The 21,497-nt window shown below is 46.0% G+C and overlaps 1 protein-coding gene across 2 annotated transcripts in view; it reads left to right on the top strand.

Moving 5' to 3' along the window:
• Nucleotides 1-1,488: 1,488 nt before the first annotated feature.
• CNKSR3 (CNKSR family member 3) overlaps nt 1,489-21,497 on the top strand; it is a 61,052-nt gene continuing 41,043 nt past the window's right edge. Inside the window, exon 1 of one of the 2 annotated variants that reach the window (XM_053382218.1) lies at nt 1,489-1,789. In XM_053382218.1, the coding sequence (XP_053238193.1) occupies nt 1,738-1,789 (52 nt within the window). In that variant the 5' untranslated portion in view covers nt 1,489-1,737. Of the gene's footprint in view, nt 1,790-4,950; nt 5,026-21,497 lie in introns of those variants that run through there. The other variant, XM_053382219.1, reaches the window with a different exon arrangement.

Raw genomic sequence — 21,497 nt, 5'->3', positions numbered from 1 at the left:
CTAGGCCCTAGTGTTTTAAAGTCCTAAGCTGTGTTTGCTGACCCCTAAAAGCAAGGTCTGCAAAACAAGTTTCTGCTTTGCAGGTTCCCATGCCTCTCCCCTCCAACACTGTCAAGCAAGAGACCAATACAGTAATCTTTTCTCCAGTAACAGCCCATTTTAATTGTGGTCTGATCATAATAGCGTGTGCAAAGGGCCGGATTTAGGTTTGATGAGGCCCTAAGCTATTTGAAGGTAATGGGGCCCTTTATATGTCCAGCTGTCCTTTGTCAACAACAAATTGTCACTGGTTTTTTTGTGTTGAATATGTGCTATACTGTATAGTAATTTATGGACCTAATAGGTCCATACACAACACAAAGCACTGTTGCTGTATGTTGGTTTTATTTTATTTTTTATCTTATATTTTGGAAATGTACACCCAGGATTTTTTCCCTTTAATTTTTGGGGGCCTCCAAGATAGTGGGGCCCTAAGCTATAGCTTGTTTAGCTTTACAGTTATACCTCGGGTTGAATGTGCTTCGGGTTGAGCGCATTCGAGTTGCGCTCCGCAGCAGCCCAGAAGTAACGGAGCGCGTTACTTCCAGGTTTCGCCGCTCGCGCATGCACAGACGCTCAAAATGATGTCACGTGCATGCGCGGAAGTGGCAAAATGCGACCCGCACACATGCGCCATAGCGGCTTACGTTGCGTACAGGATGCGAATGGGGCTCCGGAACGGATCCCATTTGCATCCCAAGGTACCACTGTATACGTAAATCCGGCACTGTTAAGAGAGAGAGAGAGTGTATGAGAAAGAGAGCGTGCGAGAGACTGGGAGAATGCCTGTTTGACACTACCCATACACCATTTATTTTTATTTCTCGGTCATCTATGCCATCCCTCTGTGGGGGGGAAAACACCTTTGTTATGAGCTTCTCCCCCTGGGGGTGGGGGGAAGACTTGCGGCCATCTACCTTGTGATCAGCCTCCAACTACCATCAGCCCCAGCCCGCATGATCAGTGGTCAGAGATGCTGGGAGTCGCAGTCCAGCAACATCCGGGGGGCTCCACCCAGGAGCCCCCACCATCAAAACCTACGTTTCTTCCTTTTGAAGTCGGCAGCTGTGATGTGCGCACTTGGCCACTTCTCCCAGCTCTATCGCAAAACAGCCCCGCCTGAGAGCAGCATTAAGCCTGCGTGGGCGAGGGCGGCGGGCCGGTCTGGGTTGGGCTGCTTCTTGCTGGAGTTTCGCTCCAGCTCCCACAGGATTGAAAAGAGGGCGGCGGGGCGGGGGAGGGCGAAGAAACAGGGGAGGAGAAAGAAAGCAGCACTTGGAGAACCCAAGCGGAGTTTGCAGAGCTCTTCTCCGTCTCCTGCAGGGGGCACAGCAGCGGCGGCGGCCCAGAAGCGCCTCGCCACCAGCGCGCCAGCCGAGCGCCGCCCGGGCCGCTTCCCCACTTGGGCGCTGCTCCGAGCACGTGGAGGTGGAGCCGGCGGCGCGCGCGCGAGAGAGGCTGGCCCGGGCCAAAGGGGGCGGAGCCGGGGCTGCCTGCTCCCGATGGGAGCCTGGAAAGGGGGAAGCCCGCGCGCTCAGGGGCAGCAGCGAGAGCGGAGCAGGCGGGAGCGGCGCTCGCTTTGCCTTGCTGGATTTGGGGATCTCCGGCTGGGCAGGGGGGAGGGGGCGGAGAGAGAGAGAGAGAAGCCAGGATTCTCCTCGCCAAGGGGGGGTTCAGAGCGCTGGATCGAGGAGGAGGATGGAGCCTGTGACCAAGTGGAGCCCTAAGCAAGTAGTGGAGTGGACGAAGGGTAAGGAACGGGGCTCCGGCTGCTCCTCCAGCCTGGATCTGCGGGAGAGGCACGCTGCTCTCTTTCACCCCCCTGCGCAGTGTTTGCTCTTCTTCGCTTCTCTTCCTCCTCCTCCTCCTCTCAAACTTTTCCTCTTAACTTGGGGGGTCCTGAATCCCTGCCCCCCTTCACCTCGTTCTCCCGCCTTCAAACTCCTCTCCTGCCCCCTTTATTTCAAGCTGCTTCCTCAGGAGGGATCATACCTGCAATTAGCTGCCGCTCTTAATCCGAAAAGTGCTTGGCGGGCTCTAGTTCCCCGGCTGTTAGCAACACACACACAAACACACACGGCTTTCAGGAGCCCAACGCAGCCACTCGCGTGTCAACAAACGAGCCTCTGCCGCGGCCCTGGGCATGTTTTTGCAGCCTGGCCTGGGAGAGGGCTCCGCATTCGGCGCCCCCCCCCCGCCGGACTTACACGGGGTGTGTTGCGTTCACACAAACACAGAGCAAGCTTCTTTAAGTATTCCCGGCGAGGCTGCTTGAAGAGCCAGGTTACCTCAGGAAAGAGGAACAGTGATAAATTCTGGTCTTTACAGAGGAAGACGCCCTTGTGACCGATTTGGGAATGTGTGAATCTCTGCTTGAACAGAAGCCGAGTTAAAGACGCTAAGGTTTTCTACGCACAATAATTGGTGTAAATAAATCGAGCCTCCAAATGCCCGGCACTCCACAGGTTGCCTTCTGAACAGATGGGCTCGTTAGTGGCTGGCTTTATTTATACAAGGCAGTGTATGGATTGCTATCGCTTAATATAGCAAGACTCTCTGCACACACACTTCCTTGGATGTACCGGTGAACAAACACGGATAGGGCTGTGCTACAGCAATCCAGCTCCACTTACTTTCTCGCGAGGGACTAGGGAGTGCAACCCAAGAGTCCATTATATAGTTGGCACCCTCTGAATGCCCAAACATTCCTAGCAGACGAAACCTTTTCAGTAATGTGAAGTCTGAGACTGTCTGCTTAGGTTATAGGGGGGTGCTACAAGTTGGCAGGAGGGCTTTTTTAAGGTCTCTCCTGCTTTCATGATAGGCTGCACACTTTACCCCCTTAAAATGCAACTAGGTCATTCTTTTTCTCAATTTGGGTCAAAGCTGGCTTGAGGAGAAACTCGTCAAAATGCAGTGTTAGATAAGAAACCATAAGATTGATACAGGATTAGGCTTGTGGCTACTACGTGCACACTGCTTCCCAAACCAATGGTGGGAATACACTGGATACACAACAAATGTGCACACAGCAGAAGTTTTTCTCTGCCAGCTTGGCTTCTGGTGTTTTGTTTCAGAGTGCTGAGTTACTTCCTATAAATTAGTTGGTGTGATGGTATGGCACTGGTCATTCAAAGTGGTTTCACCTTCCCTATTATACCTGCTCTTAAATATACTCGGTGCAAATTAGGTTCTCCCAACTCACTGGATTTCCCATTTTGGCAGTTTTAAATGGTGGATCTTCCCCTGTCCCCCACACCCCTGCCCAATATATATATTTATATGTAATAGGAGACTGCAGTTATGGGTTCCCAGAATCGCTGGCTGATTAATCTGGTCTAGAAGGGTGTGCAGGGTATTATTTGATCAATAAGTTTATTTCACTACCCAAATGCTATGTTAATTATTATCACACTACTCTTAACTTGAAGAAGAGTTGTTAGAATATGAAGACTTGTGTAAGAGGAAATGTAGGGATATGTGTGTGTGTGTGTGTGTTAATCTGTTTAGAGATCGCTTACTGAGAAGGGGCCATTCTCTGTTATTCTTTCCACTAGTTTCTCATGGTTTTATTTTCCTGTCTTGACTCAAGTGCCTGGATATCAGTGCAGCTAAAGCCTCATTCACAGAAAGATGTTTTTGATCCAGAGACCTTTTTACCTTGTGTGTGAAACTGAACTTTATTCCTTCGTTCTATCCTTTTTGCTAGAATACATGTTTCCTGCTTTTGCATCATCTAGTAAAGAAGGATGAGTGGGAGCTCCTAATAATTTATTTCAATTTACATTGACTTTCAAGCTATGAATAACAGATTGATTTGGTTTGGTTCTTCCTCTTTGAATAGCTAATTTGCTGCTGAAAACTTTTTTAAAAAAGATCTCTTAGAGAGTATATTTCTAAGATTTGCTAAGTATGGCAGTTGATGAAGATCTGATTACTACAGTCTCGCATTTGAATTGGTATTTTGTCCTTGGCTGAGATAATCCTTTGTTCAGGGAAGCAGCTACCTTTGCATGTTCAGTATCCTGATACTGATTGGATTGTATCCAGCTTGACATTTAAAAGTGGCGGCATTCAGATTAATTTCATGGACCCAATGAAAATGGTGTCCAGGTTGGAAATTATCCATTCAGCTCATTGGGAAGGGGTAACCAATGTGTTGCCCTCCAGATGTTATGGACTACAATTAAGACCAGCCCAAGCTAGCTTGGTAAATGGTTAGGGATTATGGGAGTTGTAGTGCAGCCACATCTGGAGGACACCATGTTGGCCACCTCTGTCTTATAGAGTACTGTTGCTGTGAAGACTGAAGCATAGTTGTACATGCTTTCTAATTTTTTGCAAAGTCAGAAGCCATTGTTTTGCAACTCAGAAGGCTGAATATGCAAGTTAACTGTAGGCATGAATTATCCAAATGTTACTGATCCATTAAGATTGTGAGAGCTATTATACAAGAGCTGCTGCGTTTGGTCCTGGCTGAAGTGGTGACTTATTTAAGCAGGGCAGCCCAAACTAGTTAAGATAGATGCCATCCTGGAGAGTTCATTAGTAGAAAGGACCCATGGAAGACTGCCTTTGAGAACTAGTGTGTTGTGTAGTGCCTGAAAATGGAACCATGACAGTTCCCAGTTTAAATCTCACAAATGTACAAGCCTGTTCTTTCAGATTTAGTGCTTCACCATTTATTTTAGCTGAGCTCCCCCTAATTAATCAAGGCCTGGCCTTGCCACAGTTAGTGGTTTTAACTTTCTGTTGGATGTGTGGTGCTTTGAGCAGGAGGGATTTGCTTCTTAGAGAATTCATTTTTTTCCTGTGCTCTCAGTGTGAAATTTGACCTCTCAGCTGAACATCAGAAGGTTCCCTAATGCTACCTCCTGCCTGATGAGTTTGTAATAAGGCAGTGGGCTGTAAAGAAGGAAACTCTTCATGGGCACGTGCTAATCTGTTTCATTGCTTTTGGACAGCACAGATGTCATTTAAAAGCATGTAAGTAGCTCAATAATCACTTTGGTGTTAAGTTTCATTTTTAATCCATAGCCAAGAAAAATTGCCTTTTTTGGCAGTGCTCTACTAGGCTGTTATTTCCAACCAAATTTCTACATTTTAATCATGTTATTTCTGCTCCCCTGGAGAGGGAGGGCAAGGAGGAAGAATATAATTTTTTAAAAAAGAGCTTGACAAAATCTTTCATTCTAGGCATTATTGCTCCTAGTCAAACAATAACTTGAAATAGTATTTGAGAGCTGAAAAGTCCCTACTTTGGCTTGTGGGGGGATGGGATGATATAACTTCTATTGATCATTGCTATTCTTTGTATGGTATGCTCTTCTGAAGAAATTCCTGCAGCGAAGCTCAAATAGGAGCTAGTAGTTATCAAATTTATTTGTTGTAACACTTCCTTTGTTCAGAAGACTGCATCTGTAGATAGTGAAAACCCAAGTCAGACATCAGAGGGTGGCATTTCATTGACACATAGAGTTAAAGGCAACCTCAAAGACCATCTAGTCCAGTCTGTTGCCAATGTAGGAGATGCACTCCTACTGCAGCATCCTTGATAAACAGCCAACTAGCCTCTGCTTGGGACGTGGGTGGCGCTGTGGTCTAAACCACTGAGCCTAGGGCTTGCCGATTGGAAGGTCGGTGGTTCGAATCCCTGCGAAGGAGTAAGCTCCTGTTGCTCGGTCCCAGCTCCTGCCCACCTAGCAGCTCGAAAGCACGCCAAAAAAGTGCAAGTAGATAAATAGGTACCACTCTGGCGGGAAGGTAAATGGCATTTCTGTGCGCTGCTCTGGTTTCGCCATATGACCTGGAAAACTGTCTGTAGACAAACGCCGGCTCCCTTCGCCAGTAAAGCGAGATGAGCGCTGCAACCCCAGAGTCGTTCGCAACTGGACTTAACTGTCAGGGGTTCTTTACCTTTACCTTTAAGGTAAAGGTACCCCTGCCCGTACGGGCCAGTCTTGACAGACTCTAGGGTTGTGCGCCCATCTCACTCAAGAGGCCGGGGGCCAGCGCTGTCCGAAGACACTTCTGGGTCACGTGGCCAGCGTGACATCGCTGCTCTGGCGAGCCAGAGCCGCACACGGAAACGCCGTTTACCTTCCCGCTAGTAAGCGGTCCCTATTTATCTACTTGCACCCGGGAGTGCTTTCAAACTGCTAGGTTGGCAGGCGCTGGGACCGAACAACGGGAGCACACCCCGCCGCGGGGATTCAAACCACCGACCTTTCGATCGGCAAGCCCTAGGCGCTGAGGCTTTTACCCACAGCGCCACCCGTGCCTTTGACATCCACCACCTTCTAAGGCAGCCTGTTCCGTTTGGTCTCATTCCAGGTCCCGATGAATGAAAGCAAAAGGAAAGCCTTTGAGGCCCACAGCTGTACCCAGGAATCCTATAATGCCTGTGATCAATGGTTCTGAAAGACAATGCAGGCACTGTTTAATAAGTTAAGGAGGATCCATATCCACCTATATTGTGCTACTAGTATTGCGCTAAGACAGAGGAGGGTGGGATAAATTGGCATATCCCCCACCCCCATTAAACCACTTGTACATTTATGCACAATCTGATAGGAATGAGAGCATGACAGGGAGGCATTTTCTGAATGTTCTCAGGCTCATTTCACACTTTTGAGGATATATATATATATATATATATATATATATATATATATATTTGTGGGGGCGTTTCTAGGTATGCAGTGGTATGCACATGCTGTTTAATTAACACTGTATGACAATCAAAATGTTTTAAGAATGTTGAACTAGGGGAGATGGTAGGGAGTGACTATATGTATCTTACTGTTTTGTGGAAAAACTAAAAGGCATATCTTTCCAAAGTTCATCTGCTTCCCCCCTTTCCCCCCAAGATGTGCCAAAATATGCTACCCTTTGAAACATGTTCTTTTAAAAAGTATTCCAACAAACATAGCCTCTAGTTGAATCACGAACATGAAAAAGGCACTGTTTACTTTCTAAACAAGCATACCTCCTCTTGGAAATTTTAATTTTTGCATTAGTTTATATTGGCTTGTTTTACTGAGGGTCTGCTCCAGAAAAATACCCTATGGGTGATACTAAAGTTAAGACTTACTGTGTGCAGACTGCAAGTTGCATTTTTGCATGCTCAGTATCTACTGTCAAGGTGCATGCTGATAATGAGCACTCTGTAATATAATTACTCTGTAATAAGGACCATCCTTTCGTTTTGTATTCACAATTGCTAATCTGGAGCATGTGTTGCTTTGGTGTCCATGTTTTTCAAAAGCTCGCCAAACTTTTCTGTGAACCCAGCTGCCTGATCTGCACCATGTGGGCCTAGCTGTATTTCTGGGTGAAGATGGTAATCTGTGTGCTTTTTTTCCACATTTAAAAAGCAAGGCACAATTAGCTGGCAGTCATCTTAAGACCATGGAAATTAAGGAGATCTTTTTGCTGACTGAAGGAAATTTTGTGCCTGAACTAAATGCACACTTAAGACTGGCAACCGCTTGAAAAATCTTTGGTGCAATTATATGGCCTTATCTACTGTACCATAAACCTCCTCCGTCCCCAAATGTTCATTTAAAAAGGTGTGTGCATGTTTTTAAAAATCCTTTAGCTGAATCCACTGCTTGCATAGTTGAAGCATTTTAAAAGATTATGTCTTATCTGTACTAAATGATTGCTGATGTGGTCATTATTGCCTTCTTGCTCTGTACGATATGCCCATCCAGACTGAAATGGGCCCCTGCAGGAGCAGAAAGAAAGGGGCTTCCTTTGGTCTTGAACTCACTGTTTTCTGAAGAGAGGTTGGAATAAGGGGTTAGGGACTGATATGGGTGCAAGGCTTTTCTCTGTGTGGCCTTCAAGCATCCATGAGGTCCAGCTAGCTGTGGCTGTAAGAGGAAGTCTTATCTTAGCTACACAATTTTTGTTGGCTTTAGAGCTCCTGTACCAGGGGAGAGCCCAACAACTTTCCAGATGTTGTTGGGCTATGATTTCCACGATCAGCACACAAAGAGAAGGCTGGAGCACAGGTAGATTCACCTGTTATAGCTCTTCCCCATTCTGATGTTGCCCATAATCCTGCTCCCTCCACTTGCTGCTTCTGGTTTGCTTAAGAGGGCAGGTGAGCAGGCAGCAACTGGAATGAGTAGAGCCAGGGGATTCTGGAGGTCAGCAGTGCTCTGGTGTGGGCCCCATGCAGTACCTAATGATGCTGAGCCGTGATCTTGGCCCAGGTTCCTAAGATATGCAATTCTGGCATTGGAACATTGAATGGGTGTCCTCTCCAGTGTGACATGGGGCTTCCGATGTTCTCTGCACAGCGTGGGGAAGTGCCAGAGTACATCCTTCTACCCCATGATGTCAATAGGGGGCCCTTGGAGTGCACACTTCTCAAGGTGTGAAGCTTTGAAGGAGATTCCTGCATTGCAGGGGCTTGGTCTAGATGACCCTCGGCCGGGATCCCCTCCAACTCTGCAGTTCCGTAATTCTGTGATTCTAAGTCTAGTGTTTTTAGTTGAGCTTTATCATCTGTCAGTGCACGTAAGGTGGATCTCTGTTTTGTTTCCTGACTTTTTATCATGAGAAAGTCTTTTATCATAGAATTGTAGAGTTGGAAGGACCATGGGAGCCGTCCAGTCCCATCCCCCACCCCCGCAATGTGTGTGATGTGAGAATAGCACTAGTAAAGGCTAAAATGTCAGTGAGGTTTACCTTGCAATGCATTTTGAACTGTCAGGGAGGTAACTCAAGACCCGTCTTGGATGCAGGGTAATCTGTCATCATCTTTCTTCTCTGTTCTGTTCCTTTATTTCATGAGCAGTCCTCTCTTTTGCTCTGGATGGTATATCTGGACCTTCTCTGCACCCCACCCCTGATTCTTTTTCTCCTCACAACAACCCTGTGAAGTAGCTTAGAAGAAGAAAGAATGACTGGTCTAAAGCAGGGGTTGGCAACCCAAGGCCCATGGGCCAGTAGCAGCCTGCAAGGCTCGTCTAACCGGCCCCTGGCGACCCCTGCTACCACCCGCTATTACTGGCACGGTGCGGCGCGGATGTGCACCGGAAATAGCATGTGTGCACGCGTGCGGGATGGAGAAGTGTGCACATGCTATTTCTGGCGCACATCCGGGTCGGAGGAGTGTTGGAAATAGCGTGCGCGCACGGGTGCTCCTCCGACCCTGACGGACGGAGCATGGACCGGCCCATCGACCAGTAAGCTTGCCAACCCCTGGTCTAGTGTGACCCAGTGCATCTCAGGGTTGAGTGGGGGATTTAAAGCTAGAGTCTGCCCAGTTCTTGTCTGACGCTTAAACCACTGCAGCCTGCTGGCTCTGTAAAGGGCCCTGGTTGGCTGGATTATGGAGAGCTAGTTCTGCACTTGTTGGCAGCTGCACATTTGGAGGTGGCACGACATGGGAAATTGCCAGAAGGCTGTGCATTCTGGAAGGCTGGTTAACGCGGATTTGGCAGGTGGCTCTGTCTGGTTCAGAGGGCGAGGGGTCCGAGGGAAAGAAGATTAATTTTTAGAGACCCGGTCCTTTCCCTTTTGCGAACATAAATGGGTGAGCAGGCGAGGTTCAGCCACCCGATTCTCAAATGTCATTTTGGAGGGATGCTTTGAATGACCTGGAGGGAGGGGCGCTGGATTTCAGTTCAGTAGTGTTTGTCATTGACAATGCAAACCATTCCACTTAGACAGAAGTTTACTGTTACAGTGTTGAAAATTTACTTTAAAAAAAACAAAAACAAACCTTGTTTCCTTTAAAAATATGCTGGTTTTTTTTAATTAAATGTTTTCTTAACTGTGAAAGGCCTGTCATGTGGTGCATATGGCTAATTGGTATTAATTCCCTCCCGTCCAATAATTGCGCTGTGGCTGTTTGCTTTGTCAAACTGCAAAACATATATGGGTCACAGAAAGAGAACTAAGTGCCACATGAGGCACAAGACTTGTTGTTGTTGTTGTTTTGTTAAAGCTTCTGCTCTTCTTAATGCTTACTTTAAGAGTACTTAAGTAGTGTTGCTAGGTACTAAACAATGTAAGTCCAACTGCGTGAGTGTCTTTACATTCCTACTTCCCCAGTGCTTTGTTTCCCTTCTTTAATACTGAAAGTGAGGCCTGTTTAATTCTGCTGCAGAAGAATTTCCTTTGTTTTGTGGAGGTTAAAAATATATTGAAAGGGCTTTTGCATAATAGGCCAGGAAATGCTTTTGAAGGGACTCTCTTTCAAGCTATCCATCGCAGTTCCCAATAGAGGCAACCACCCATGTTGTCAGATTTAATATTTTTAAATAATTGAAATAGAACAGCATTGAACTGAAGTCGCACCTCCCGGTTTTTCTTAGCTTCATTTTATATAGATGCTTCCCCACTATTAGGATGAAGTAGATGAATTCTTTTCAGTTGTAGAAGAGGAAGAACTGTTGGTATTTTAGTGTTAGTTCGGATTTTGCTTTTCACATCGCTGTGCTGAGATGCATAAGCATTCTTATTTAATCCCCACAACATTCCAATGTGGAAATGTACATAGCCTGTTCTGCTTGGTGCTGATTCCTTTTTCACCCTGAGTTTTAGTTCAATCCAAATGAGCTAAATTGCATGAGCAAGAGAGAGCAAGAGAGGTGAGGGCGGGAGTGAAATGGTTCAATAATACAAATGAACGCAAATAAGCAGAGTGGTTTTCGCATAATTCCTTAGGATGGTCTGTTCTGAGAGAGCATACACCCATGTGAAACTGAATATTTTAGTATTTGAGAGCAAAGACCCCCCCCCACTTGAAATAAACAGAACAAGCTGGATGGTCGCCTCCTAGGGGTTCCCCAGGTTGCTTCTACCTTAATAATGGTTCTATGAAATACCCAAGAGAGACTGAGGGATTAACTCTGAAAATTGCAAGGTTTGCATTGACAAAATTTGATGGGGTATCCTGGCATACAGATCTTTCCCAACATTCAGAATTTAGCATGACCTGGTAGTATATTGATAAAAAAGTACCCCAGTTCCACTACACCACAAGGTACAACAGGGTTAGATGAATTTAGAAATTGGGATAGAAACACTGGAATTATAACCAGGAAAACAAAAGTAATTAAGGCCACATCTGAATGCAGTGCTATATTTCCCATCACAGTTGTCCTCCTCCCAGCCTGCCAAAAAGGTGTGTGTATAACGTATAATATGTACAGTGGACGCTCGGGTTGCGAACATGATCCGTGTGGGAGGCACGTTTGCAACCCCAAGCGTTCGCAACGCGAGCGTCGTGATTTGGCATTTCTGTGCATGCACAACGTGATTTAGCTTAGAGGGCCAGCCTTGTATAGCTGCACCAGTAGACTTCAGATAGTTCTCTTCACTCTCCTCCATCTGAGGACTGGAACCTTCTGATGACTTCTGGAGCTCATGGATCTTGCTGTGGGTTTAATCTGCAAGCCCCAGTTTCCACAGGATAGTTGGATATGTGAGAGAGAAGGCCATAGCCATTCAGTCAACTTTTTAAAAAATCAGCTTCTAGGAAGCTAATGGATTGGCTTTAGGTACTAATGCTGTTGAGGCACTTCTCAGGATAGATCATTTACATGTAAAAGGACCATATGTATGTAGTGTGCAGACAGCTCAGCTCCATATGTAATTACTGCTTTTGCAGCTGCTGCCAAATAAATGTCACTGTGTCAGAGCCTTGCTATAGTTGGGAGTAGTTATTCTCTTCCCAGTTCTTCTGGGCTCTTTTTCTTTTGCTAGATTTGCTGCTGACTGCTTTTGTTTTCTACTGGTGTTCCTGCCTTTGAACTATTGAACAGTCAACCTTTCTCTTTGAACTGCTGAAGTTAAGCAATGCTTACTGGCTGCAGTCCACAAAACAGTTTATTCCAGAATAAACTCACTTGATCCTCAAAAACAGAAGGGCACTTTATAGATTCATAAGCACTGGGTGAGCTGTGCAGAGGACCCAGGTTTTCTCTTGAAACGTATTCTGTAGTATACAGTGGTACCTCAGGTCACAAACACCTCGGGTTACAAACACTTCGGGTTACAGGCACCACTAACCCAGAAGTAGTACCTCGGGTTAAGAACTTTACCTCAGGATGAGAACAGAAATCGCGCGGTGGTGGCAGCGAGAGGCCCCATTAGCTAAAGTGGTACCTCAGGTTAATAACGTTTGCAGGTTAAGAACGGACCTCCGGAACGAATTAAGTTTGTAACCTGAGGTACCACTGTATTCCTTATAGCTGAAGTGGCTATCCTAGATTGCACATGTTGCTGGACTACAGCTCCCATCATCCCTGCCCTTTGGCCATGCTGGCTGGGGCCTATGGAAATTGTGGACCACCAGTATCCATAGGTCCATATTGGCCACCCCCTATGGTACTCAGTTTCTACCCCCTTTATCCTCTCATAGGGTATTTCAGTTGAGTAACCTACAGCGTGGTTAAGTAATTATAGACTGTAACTTTTATGTCATAACTTTGTGCACTGCTGTGTAGGCAGGTAATTTTTCTTTCAGGCAAAAGTCTTTTTAACTGTAGTGTATGATCAGAAGTTGATGTAGGTTGGGTACTGGTGTGTGGCCAGCCTGTTGTTCAGGTACTGCAGTGTGGATCAACTTATCTGTCATGGAGAACAGCCACCTTTCGTGGAGAACAGATGTGGTCTTGGCGCAGAGCAATTTGAGCTTCTTAGCTACAGGAGAACCACTCCTTACGTGGCCGAGAGAGAATGCTAAGCAGTGGCAGCAATCACCACTCTGTGGCGTGGATGTGGCTTGGGATGTCTCTGTCCTTGTGCTAGCACACACCACTTTCCTGTGTCTCGTATCCATAGGATCAAAGTGCCCACTGTTAATATGGTGTGTTTTGAAGCTGTGGCGTTGGAAGATTAAGGACAGATAAAAGGAAAAGCAGTTCTTCATGGAGTGCATGGTTAAGCTATGGAACTTGCTCCTGCAAAATGCGGTGATGATCACCAACTTGGATGGCTTCGAAAGACAAATTCATGGAGGACAAGGCTATCAGTGGCTATGCTGTGCCTCCATGGTCAGAGGCAGTAACGCTTCTGAAATGCCTGCTGTTAGAAACCACAGAAGGGGAGAGGGCTCTTGTTCTTGGGTCCTGCTTGCGGGTTTCCCACAGGCATCTGACTGGCCACTGTGAGAGCAGGCCACTGGCTTGATCCAACAGGCTCTGCTTGTGTTTGTTTTAATGCTAGTTCTGACAAAGCCTTTATCTGTATTTGCGCTGGATTTCTATTGATATATATTCAAAGTAATAATAATAATAAAAATAATAATAAATTGCTACTAAGCAAGATGCACAAAGGGGGATCATTTGTAGCCATCAGCACAGACTGGAAATAGATGGCAGGTGACTGTTGTTGCACTGTGCTTCTTTCCTGAGTAGGGTTGTTCCTGTGAAGTTTGTGGCAGCACAGCAGGACAGATACGGACAACTGAATCTCATTGGCATAGGTACACTTCTAAGGGTCATCTGCGTCAGAGGCAATCTGCCAAATATTGTCCTGTTGCTAGTGATGGCTAGATGGGTTTTGTGCTTAATTGGAATCTCCCCTCTTCACACTCCCACTGTCCAAGGAGAACTTCTGATTAACCATGGAAACAGTCGACCCTGGCTGCCAGTGCATTGATCACAGGAAAACCAGATTATTATTTTTTGCCACTGAAACCAACCTTGAAACTTTATGTATTCTGTGTAAAACAAGTAGGCGGACTCTGATGCCGTAATTCTAGTATAACTCAAACTATTAGCCACCTCCGCCGGACTCAGTAACACTAACAGTTTAATAGATCTTAATAAACATTTAAATCAGTTGGCTGTGAATATTTGAAAGGGCATGGAATCCATTGGTATTTCAACACAATGCCCTTGTTTAAAGTCAGCTGCCATGTATTTGTGTCTATTTTATCTGCAAATGGAAAGCCATTGAAATCCTGTGTTAAGGTCTTTGCCAGAAAAGGAGAGTTCAGAGGAACTAGTTGAGACATGCCTGAGGAATGTGGAATGGAATCAAAACGTTTGTCACACAGTGGCAGTCAACTGGCAAGAGCCAGCAACGGTCTTAGGGAAAAGCCCGATTTTTGATATTAGGTTATCCTTATCAGAGATATTTAAAATGAAACATGTGAAATGCTTCCTTCAAATCACACGGCTAGACGTTCTAAGCCTGCTGCATAACGTGTGACCGGCTTTAGCTCATAAACCTAAAGTTCACTTTTCCTTTACTCCACAAGGAAGAAAAATATTAGAATTTTAGGAAAGCTGTCAGTAACAGCCTGTTGATCACTGTGCAATCCTTGTGAGAAATTACATTTTGTATTTTTACATCCCATCTGGAGCCATCAACTCTTTTTGCTGACACGCTCAAGGACCCCATCACAACAACGAATGGTAGTAGCTTTTTGAACAGTAAAAGGAAGCTGAAATGCTATGAAGTGTGAAACTTGACAGGTGTACATCTGAAGACATGCTGTTTAGCACATTGTTGCGTACTGCTGTTACTGAGCATGAGGTCACATCAATGCTGCACGATGAAAGCACCCTTGTTCCACTTTAACAGGCATGGCTCCCTGCCCCACAGACTCCTGGGAACTGTAGCTTGATAAGGCTGCCGACCTAACAGCATGAAAATTCTCCATACAAATGATAATGATTTAAGCATATGGTGTTGGGTGACCTGGGTGCCTGCAGTGTGCTAGGTTCCATGCAGAACACAGCAGTGATGCAAATTCTTCCTTGGCGACTAACAGCCTCCCTTAGATCAGCCAGGGAGTTGGCTTGGGGAGAGTTGGATCTTAGTAGAGGCCAGGTAGGGCAGGACTGGGACTGTTCATCAAAGGCATCACTGCAAAAGTAGGATTGGAGGAATTGAGGGAGCATGTTGACAAATAAAGGTCTTTTCATATATCCTCCACCCCCGTGAATACCTTTTGAGTTAACTGCAGATTACAGAGCCATATCACTTCTCCACGCCCTGCAATCCATGGATTTCTGCTGTACCATACGGAAGGAAGGAGTAGCTGGAGGGCGGTAGGCTTAGGATAATAAGACAGATGCTCTGTCTCCTGTGGGTCAGTGGGGAGGTGCTGTATTTCTGTGGGCTTAATCAAAACCAGCAAAAAAGCTGGGAGGGATGGGTTAGGGACTCCTGTTAGCACAAATTCGTTTAGTTCATTCTATTTTATAAATGCCAGTCACTCCTTTTCTAGAGAAGCTGGCAATCTCTAGATTCTCAGGCGTGGCTGTTTGGAAACCGAATTCAGATCTCTGAATGGAAAGAGCTGTTAAATAGGCCTTAGGGAGCACTTGACAAACTTTGAAGCATCTTACAAATTTTTAAAAAGCTTTGCAGGGGAAGTCGAAGAATGATTGACTTCCCTGGAAGACAGGCTCTGCACAATCCTTTGCGAAGGAGAGCAAGCAGGTTAACCACCTTGACCCTTCTGAGATCAGCAGCCTATGTTTTAAATAATAAAATCAGAATAGAAAAAGATGCTCCCTTAACCTCAGCACAGCTAACGACTTAAATAAAAACGGATTGCCCTTGTGCAGCTGGAGTGATAAGCGTTGGGGTGGGGGTCGGGGAAACAGCAGCTGGAAGTATTCAAGGATGATGTATCACACAGAAATGTGGTGGGAAGTCAGCCTTGCTTTAGTTCTTCAGCATGCTGTATTGCTTTTACTTTCTGACTGTTTGCTTTGTAAATTTACCTTCAAAACTAATCTGCCAGCTATACCTGTGGCAGGATAAGTGCGAAGACTGCAACATGACAGCCCAGTTCCTCCCCACCTCTTGCTATGTAAAGCTGAAGTGCATGATGGGTATAGTGTCTTGTCTCTCTTCCCCCTCCCAAGTTTGCAGAAGATCCTTATACAGTAGTGCTCTTTCCCCCCTCTTTCCCATTTTTTTTCTTTTTTAAATCAGTTGTTTCCAAAGTGATGCAAATCTTGTATTGCTAAGCTGCTTATCAACTTGGCATCTAAGCAGCCACAGTGGGAGCATTGTAGTGGGCTGGCTTTATTTCTCTGAAGGTTTTAGCCAGTTAGGAATTGTATTTGCACAAATCCTCAGTATAATTGGAGAAGAATTTTAACTCCCCGTAGACAAGTCACATGCCTAACATGCCAGGGCCTTTTATCCAGCGCTCATTCACAGAAGTATTCACTTCCCAGGTCCTGAACTTTCCTGAGAACCTCATGATTTATTGATAATTGAGCACGATAATTGAGCTTGTGCCACTGCAGTAAAGCTACAGTGAGAAACTAAGAGGGCATATTCTCAAATGCAAGAGCAAACCGGCGGGCTGGCTGGTTGTAAGGAATGAAAGTGCAGTTTAAGCAGTGCTACATATTTATGGTAGGTTGGGCGGATTAGATGGTGTTTTGGCTCCTTTTTAAAAAGCCAGATGTCTGTTTAAGTAATGTCTAGATCAGTGGGTGGTATTGCCCCCTGGGGAGCAGTAGGATTACCTGTGGGGGGTGCTAAGAGGTAAGCGAGCAGCACAGGGGCGCGGAGTGTGCCAGTGACTATTAGGCTTCAAAATGCTGGTGTCACTGAATCAAGTTCATCAGTTTTGTTGAGTTAATTAAATGAAATAGTTTCCATTGGATTTTCAATCAATGTTTCAATAAATTAATTGTACTGGGGCTGAGTTTATGGAACCAAGGGGGCAGTGGTCTAAGAAAGTTTGGGAACCCCTGGTCTGGATCAGTCTTCCTCAGCCTGGTGCCCTTCAGCACACCCACCAAGCCCTCTCAGCATGGCTAATGGTCAGGGCTGATGAGAGTTGTAAACATCCACTGGGCACCAGGTTGGTCTGGACTGTTGGGCTCTTCCGTGTGTCTCAGTGAAGCCTGACCTGGATCCAAACCCTCCTAGGCAAGAAATGATGGGTGGAAAAGGAAGAAACGTCCCCCAGCCATGAAATAGGCCTGAGTTTAGGGTGTTTGGTCATGGTTATGCTTTTGGTGGGTGGAGTCTTTGTCTTCTGCCATTTTGGAGAAGTGCGGTGTTCACTCTTTGGGGGGATTTATCTCTCGTTCTTTACTGTAAAACAGCTAGAAAGGCAGGTCACAGACAACAGATTACAAAAAAATCAATCCAACTCATCCAGGTACATCAGAATTGAATTAAAAATTAGTCTACATACGGTATTCCTCCATCTACTGCAACAACTTATCTTAAAAGTAACTGAACTTCAGAATGCCTGGTGCTGAAAGGTCGATGGTGCTGGCAGCAGACATCCGAGATGGTTTTAGGACCCACCCTATTCTTCAGATTACTGAATAATAATAATAATAATAATAATAATAATAATAATAATAATAATAATAATTTATTCCCCACCCATCTGGCTGGGTTTCCCCAGCCACTCTGGGCGGCTTCCAACAAAATATTAAACATTAAAAGCTTCCCTAAACAGGGCTGCCTTCATATGTCTTCTAAAAGTCTGGTAGTTGTTTTTCTCTTAGACATCTGGTGGGAGGGCATTCCACAGGGTGGGTGCCACTACTGAGAAGGCCCTCTGTCTGGTTCCCTGTAACTTGGCTTCTTGCAGCGAGGGTACCGCCAGAAGGCCCTCGGCACTGGACCTCAGTGTCCGGGCAGAACGATGGAGGTCGAGACGCTCCTTCAGGTATATTGGACCGAGGCTGTTTAGGGCTTTAAAGGTCAGCACCAACACTTTGAATTGTGCTCGGAAATGTACTGGGAATGAATGTAGGTCTTTCAAGACTGGTGTTATGTGGTCTCGGCAGCCGCTCCCAGTCACCAGTCTAGCTGCCACATTCTGGATTAGTTGTAGTTTCTGGGTCACCTTCAAAGGTAGCACCACATAGAGCTCATTGCAGTAGTCCAAGCGAGAGATAACCAGAGCATGCACCACTCTGACGAGACAGTCTGCAGACAGGTAGGGTCTCAGCCTGCGTACCAGATGGATCTGGTAAACAGCTGCCCTGGACACAGAATTGACCTGTGCCACCATGGACAGTTGCGAGTCCAAAATGACTCCTAGGCTGCGCACCTGGTCCTTCAGGGGCACAGTTACCCCATTCAGGGCCAGGGAGTCCACACCTGCCCGTGTCCTGTCCCCCCAAAACAGTACTTCTGTCTTGTCAGGATTCATCCTCAATCTCTAAGCCACCATCCATCCTCCAACCGCTTCCAGACACTCACACAGGACCTTCACCGCCTTCACTGGTTCTGATTTGAAAGAGAGGTAGAGCTGGGTATCATCCGCATACTGATGAACACCCAGCCCAAACCCCCTGATGATCTCTCCCAGCGGTTGCATGTAGATATTGAAAAGTGTGGGGGAGAGGACAGAACCCTGAGGCACCCCACAAGTGAGAGCCCAGGGGTCTGAACACTCATCCTCCACCACCTCTTTCTGAACATAGCCCAGGAGGAAGGAGCGGAACCACTGTATGACAGTGCCCCCAGCTCCCAGCCCCTCTAGACGGTCCAGGAGGATGTTACGGTCGATGGTATCAAATGCCACTGAGAGATCCAGCAGAACTAGGAAACAGCTCTCACCTTTGTCCCTAGCCCGCCGGAGATCATCAACCAGTGCGACCAAGGCAGTTTCAGTCCCATGATGAGGCCTGAATCCCGCTTGGAAGGGATCCAAATGGTCCGCTTCTTCCAGACATGCCTGGAATTGTTCAGCAACCACTCATTCAATCACCTTGCCCAAGAATGGAAGATTTGAGACTGAAATGAATGTAAGACAATTTATATTGTATTTTTACATTGTTGTGACTCACCTTGGCACCTTATGGTTCAGGGCAGGTAAGACGTCAAATGCTTTAGCTGAGATTCCTGCATTGCAGGGGGTTGGACTTGATGACCCTCAGAGTCCCTTCCAACTCTATGATTCTGTGATCATTATAACCTCTAGAGCAGAGTTTTCCACAGTTGGGGTGCCACCACTAAGGAATTCATTTTCGGAGACTTCCGGGTTAGCGCCATCAGCGAATGGCGGATTCCCTCCGAGTTCCGGTGGGAATCGGCTCCGCAGGATTTGGGTCTTCCCGCTGCGGCGACGCGGGGACCCTTAAAAATCACAGGCGGTGAAGCCTGTGAACCTGGTGACTCGGCGGGCACCATTTGCGCCTCCGACCTGCGAAGGAGCCTTTTTAAAGGCTTCGGAACGGAGGACGGGGTGAGCGGCGCGGTGCTGAGAGTCGACTGCTTCTTCTGCGGAGTGAAGCTGCATTGCCATGGCCGGAGAGCGCTGACTTCTTGTGAGTAATTGGACTTTAAAGCAACAACCCGTGAGTAGTACGGAAATTGGATTTGCAAAGAAAATTTTTTTTTGAATTAGGCACGATCGGGGAAGGCGCAAACAGGAAGTCCGTCTCCCCGTCTTGTAAATAATCTAAAGCAAGGACCTGCTAACTAAGGTCGAGAGAATCTTTTCTTTTTTATTGGGTAAAAGACATTAATTTCACGATTTGGCAGTATAAGAAATCTTACTGAAGGATAAGAGCTAATTTTGGGAGCTGAAGTGCCACCCCCCCGGACCCGGGAGTGATCCGCGAGAGAGCCTGTTGAAGAGGTATTGAAGAGTTTGACAGCTTTCAAATTAGCTGTCAAGACTGAAAAAGAGAACTTTGTTTCTGTTGTCTCTGCTGGTTATATTTGTTACAATTTGGTTATAATTTGTTGAAAACAAGGAAGAACTGATACAAACTAACTTGACTTTTGGATTTGAACTGGAAGGAATATTAAGTAACCAAAATCCCTCTAGAGGGGATTTGGGGACATTACAAGAATGGCTGAAGGAGGGAAAATACAAGCTAAATTGGACAGAGTTTTTGTTCTCTTGGGAAAGTTACAAGGCCAAATTGATGTTTTGGCTACAAATGTTGCAACTCTGGATTTAACAGTAAATAAACTCATTGAATTTGATAAGGACTTAACTCAGGAAGTCCATGCAGCTGGACATGAAGAGAAACTTCAGAGCTTTGAGAGTGTGGAGAAAGAGATATATGTTGTTCCTGAGGAAAAGGAAGGAGGAGCTGTAATGCTGCAGATGACAAAGGAGAGCCAGAGGCCTGACATGATGGCTGCAAAGGAAAATAAGAACTGGATGTCGAAAATCTGGTTTGAATTGGAGATTGAAGAATGGAGAGATCTCCTTATATGGAGGTCTGGCTGGAAGAAACATGGATCCCATTGGGCTAGAGCTTCTCCGAGATTTGGTGTTTAATATTAAGGACTATCAAAAAAACCGGCAGAGAGGAATTGAGAGAGAATTAAGAGCCTCGGACGTGAGATCTCCAGGCTGATAGTAGATTAAGACTGATGGACATTTGTTGGGGATTGAAACCGGGAAAGGGGGGGTGGAGTTTGGGGATCCAAAGGGTGCATAATTATAATCTGTTTTTGTTTTTATTCTGTTTTGTTATTTGTATGAAGATTGGGGAATTCATTTTCAGTCATCTAGGTAAGGAGATGGCCGTAAGTGCCTTCCTGGTCCATCACTCCTCATGGGCAGGACAGCTCAGGGAGAGATGCACCTTCAGCCCAAGCCATTTAGGGTTTTATTCGTGCTGTAGTGGAACCTGCCTTCCAATTTCTCAGAACTTTTTTTCACCTGTGAAAGGAGTTTCCATTTTTCTGTCTTGTTCTTGGGCTGCTGAGAATGTCCTTAAGCGTTAGGATGTGGGCTTGCGCTTCCCTGATCGTTCTGGTGTGTGTGTGTTTCTCTAAACTTATCCAGCACTCCGCAGTCTCCCCTGCTTCCTATGTTTCCTGCTTTGAAAATCCCCCATGGGAGAACATAGGAACAAGCACAGGAAGTTGCTTACTACCAAGTCAGAAAATTACTCCATCTAGCTCTGTATTGTCTACACTGACTGGCAGTGACTCTCCCGTGTTTTAGGTGATGGTCTCTCTCAACCCTACCTGGAGATGCCAGGGATTGAACTTGGGATCTTTTGCTTGCGAGGCAGATGCTCTGCTACTGAACAATGACCCTCCCCCAAGATAATGTCATGTCTTCCCCTGAGCTTTTAATTTAAACACAGGAAGCTGCGGAGGTCCTTCCTTTAACCTTTTTAAAAAACTTCGAAAGAATCTTCCCACCCTGGTTTCCTTAAAAGTAAAAAGACAACACTTTTGAAACAACATTAGCAAACAGTTACCTGGAGCGCAGTAAGCAGCCTCTCCACCTTCCTGTCCTTACTGGAAAGGCTAGCTAAGGACATCAAAGATATTTCAGAAGTGCAGAGGAGGCAACCCGATGGAAAGATGGTTTGTGAACTAGAAGAAGGGAACCCTTTGCAAGTGCAACCAAAACCCTGCCCACACCTACGCACACTAGAATTTATCCTGTTTTCTTTCCCATTCACTACTTTTCTGAGCTAATTGATGGAAAGTGATTGGGAAGGGTGGTGTGGAATGGAGGAGAGCACAGTACTAGGCTTTCTGTTTGTTTCTTTTTTAAATTATTTTTA

The sequence above is a fragment of the Podarcis raffonei genome, chromosome 3 (assembly GCF_027172205.1).
Source record: "Podarcis raffonei isolate rPodRaf1 chromosome 3, rPodRaf1.pri, whole genome shotgun sequence".
In the NCBI taxonomy this organism is placed as follows: Eukaryota; Metazoa; Chordata; class Lepidosauria; order Squamata; family Lacertidae; genus Podarcis; species Podarcis raffonei.
The sequence above is the reverse complement of the archived record's forward strand: the minus strand, read 5'-3'. Positions and strand labels throughout refer to the sequence as shown.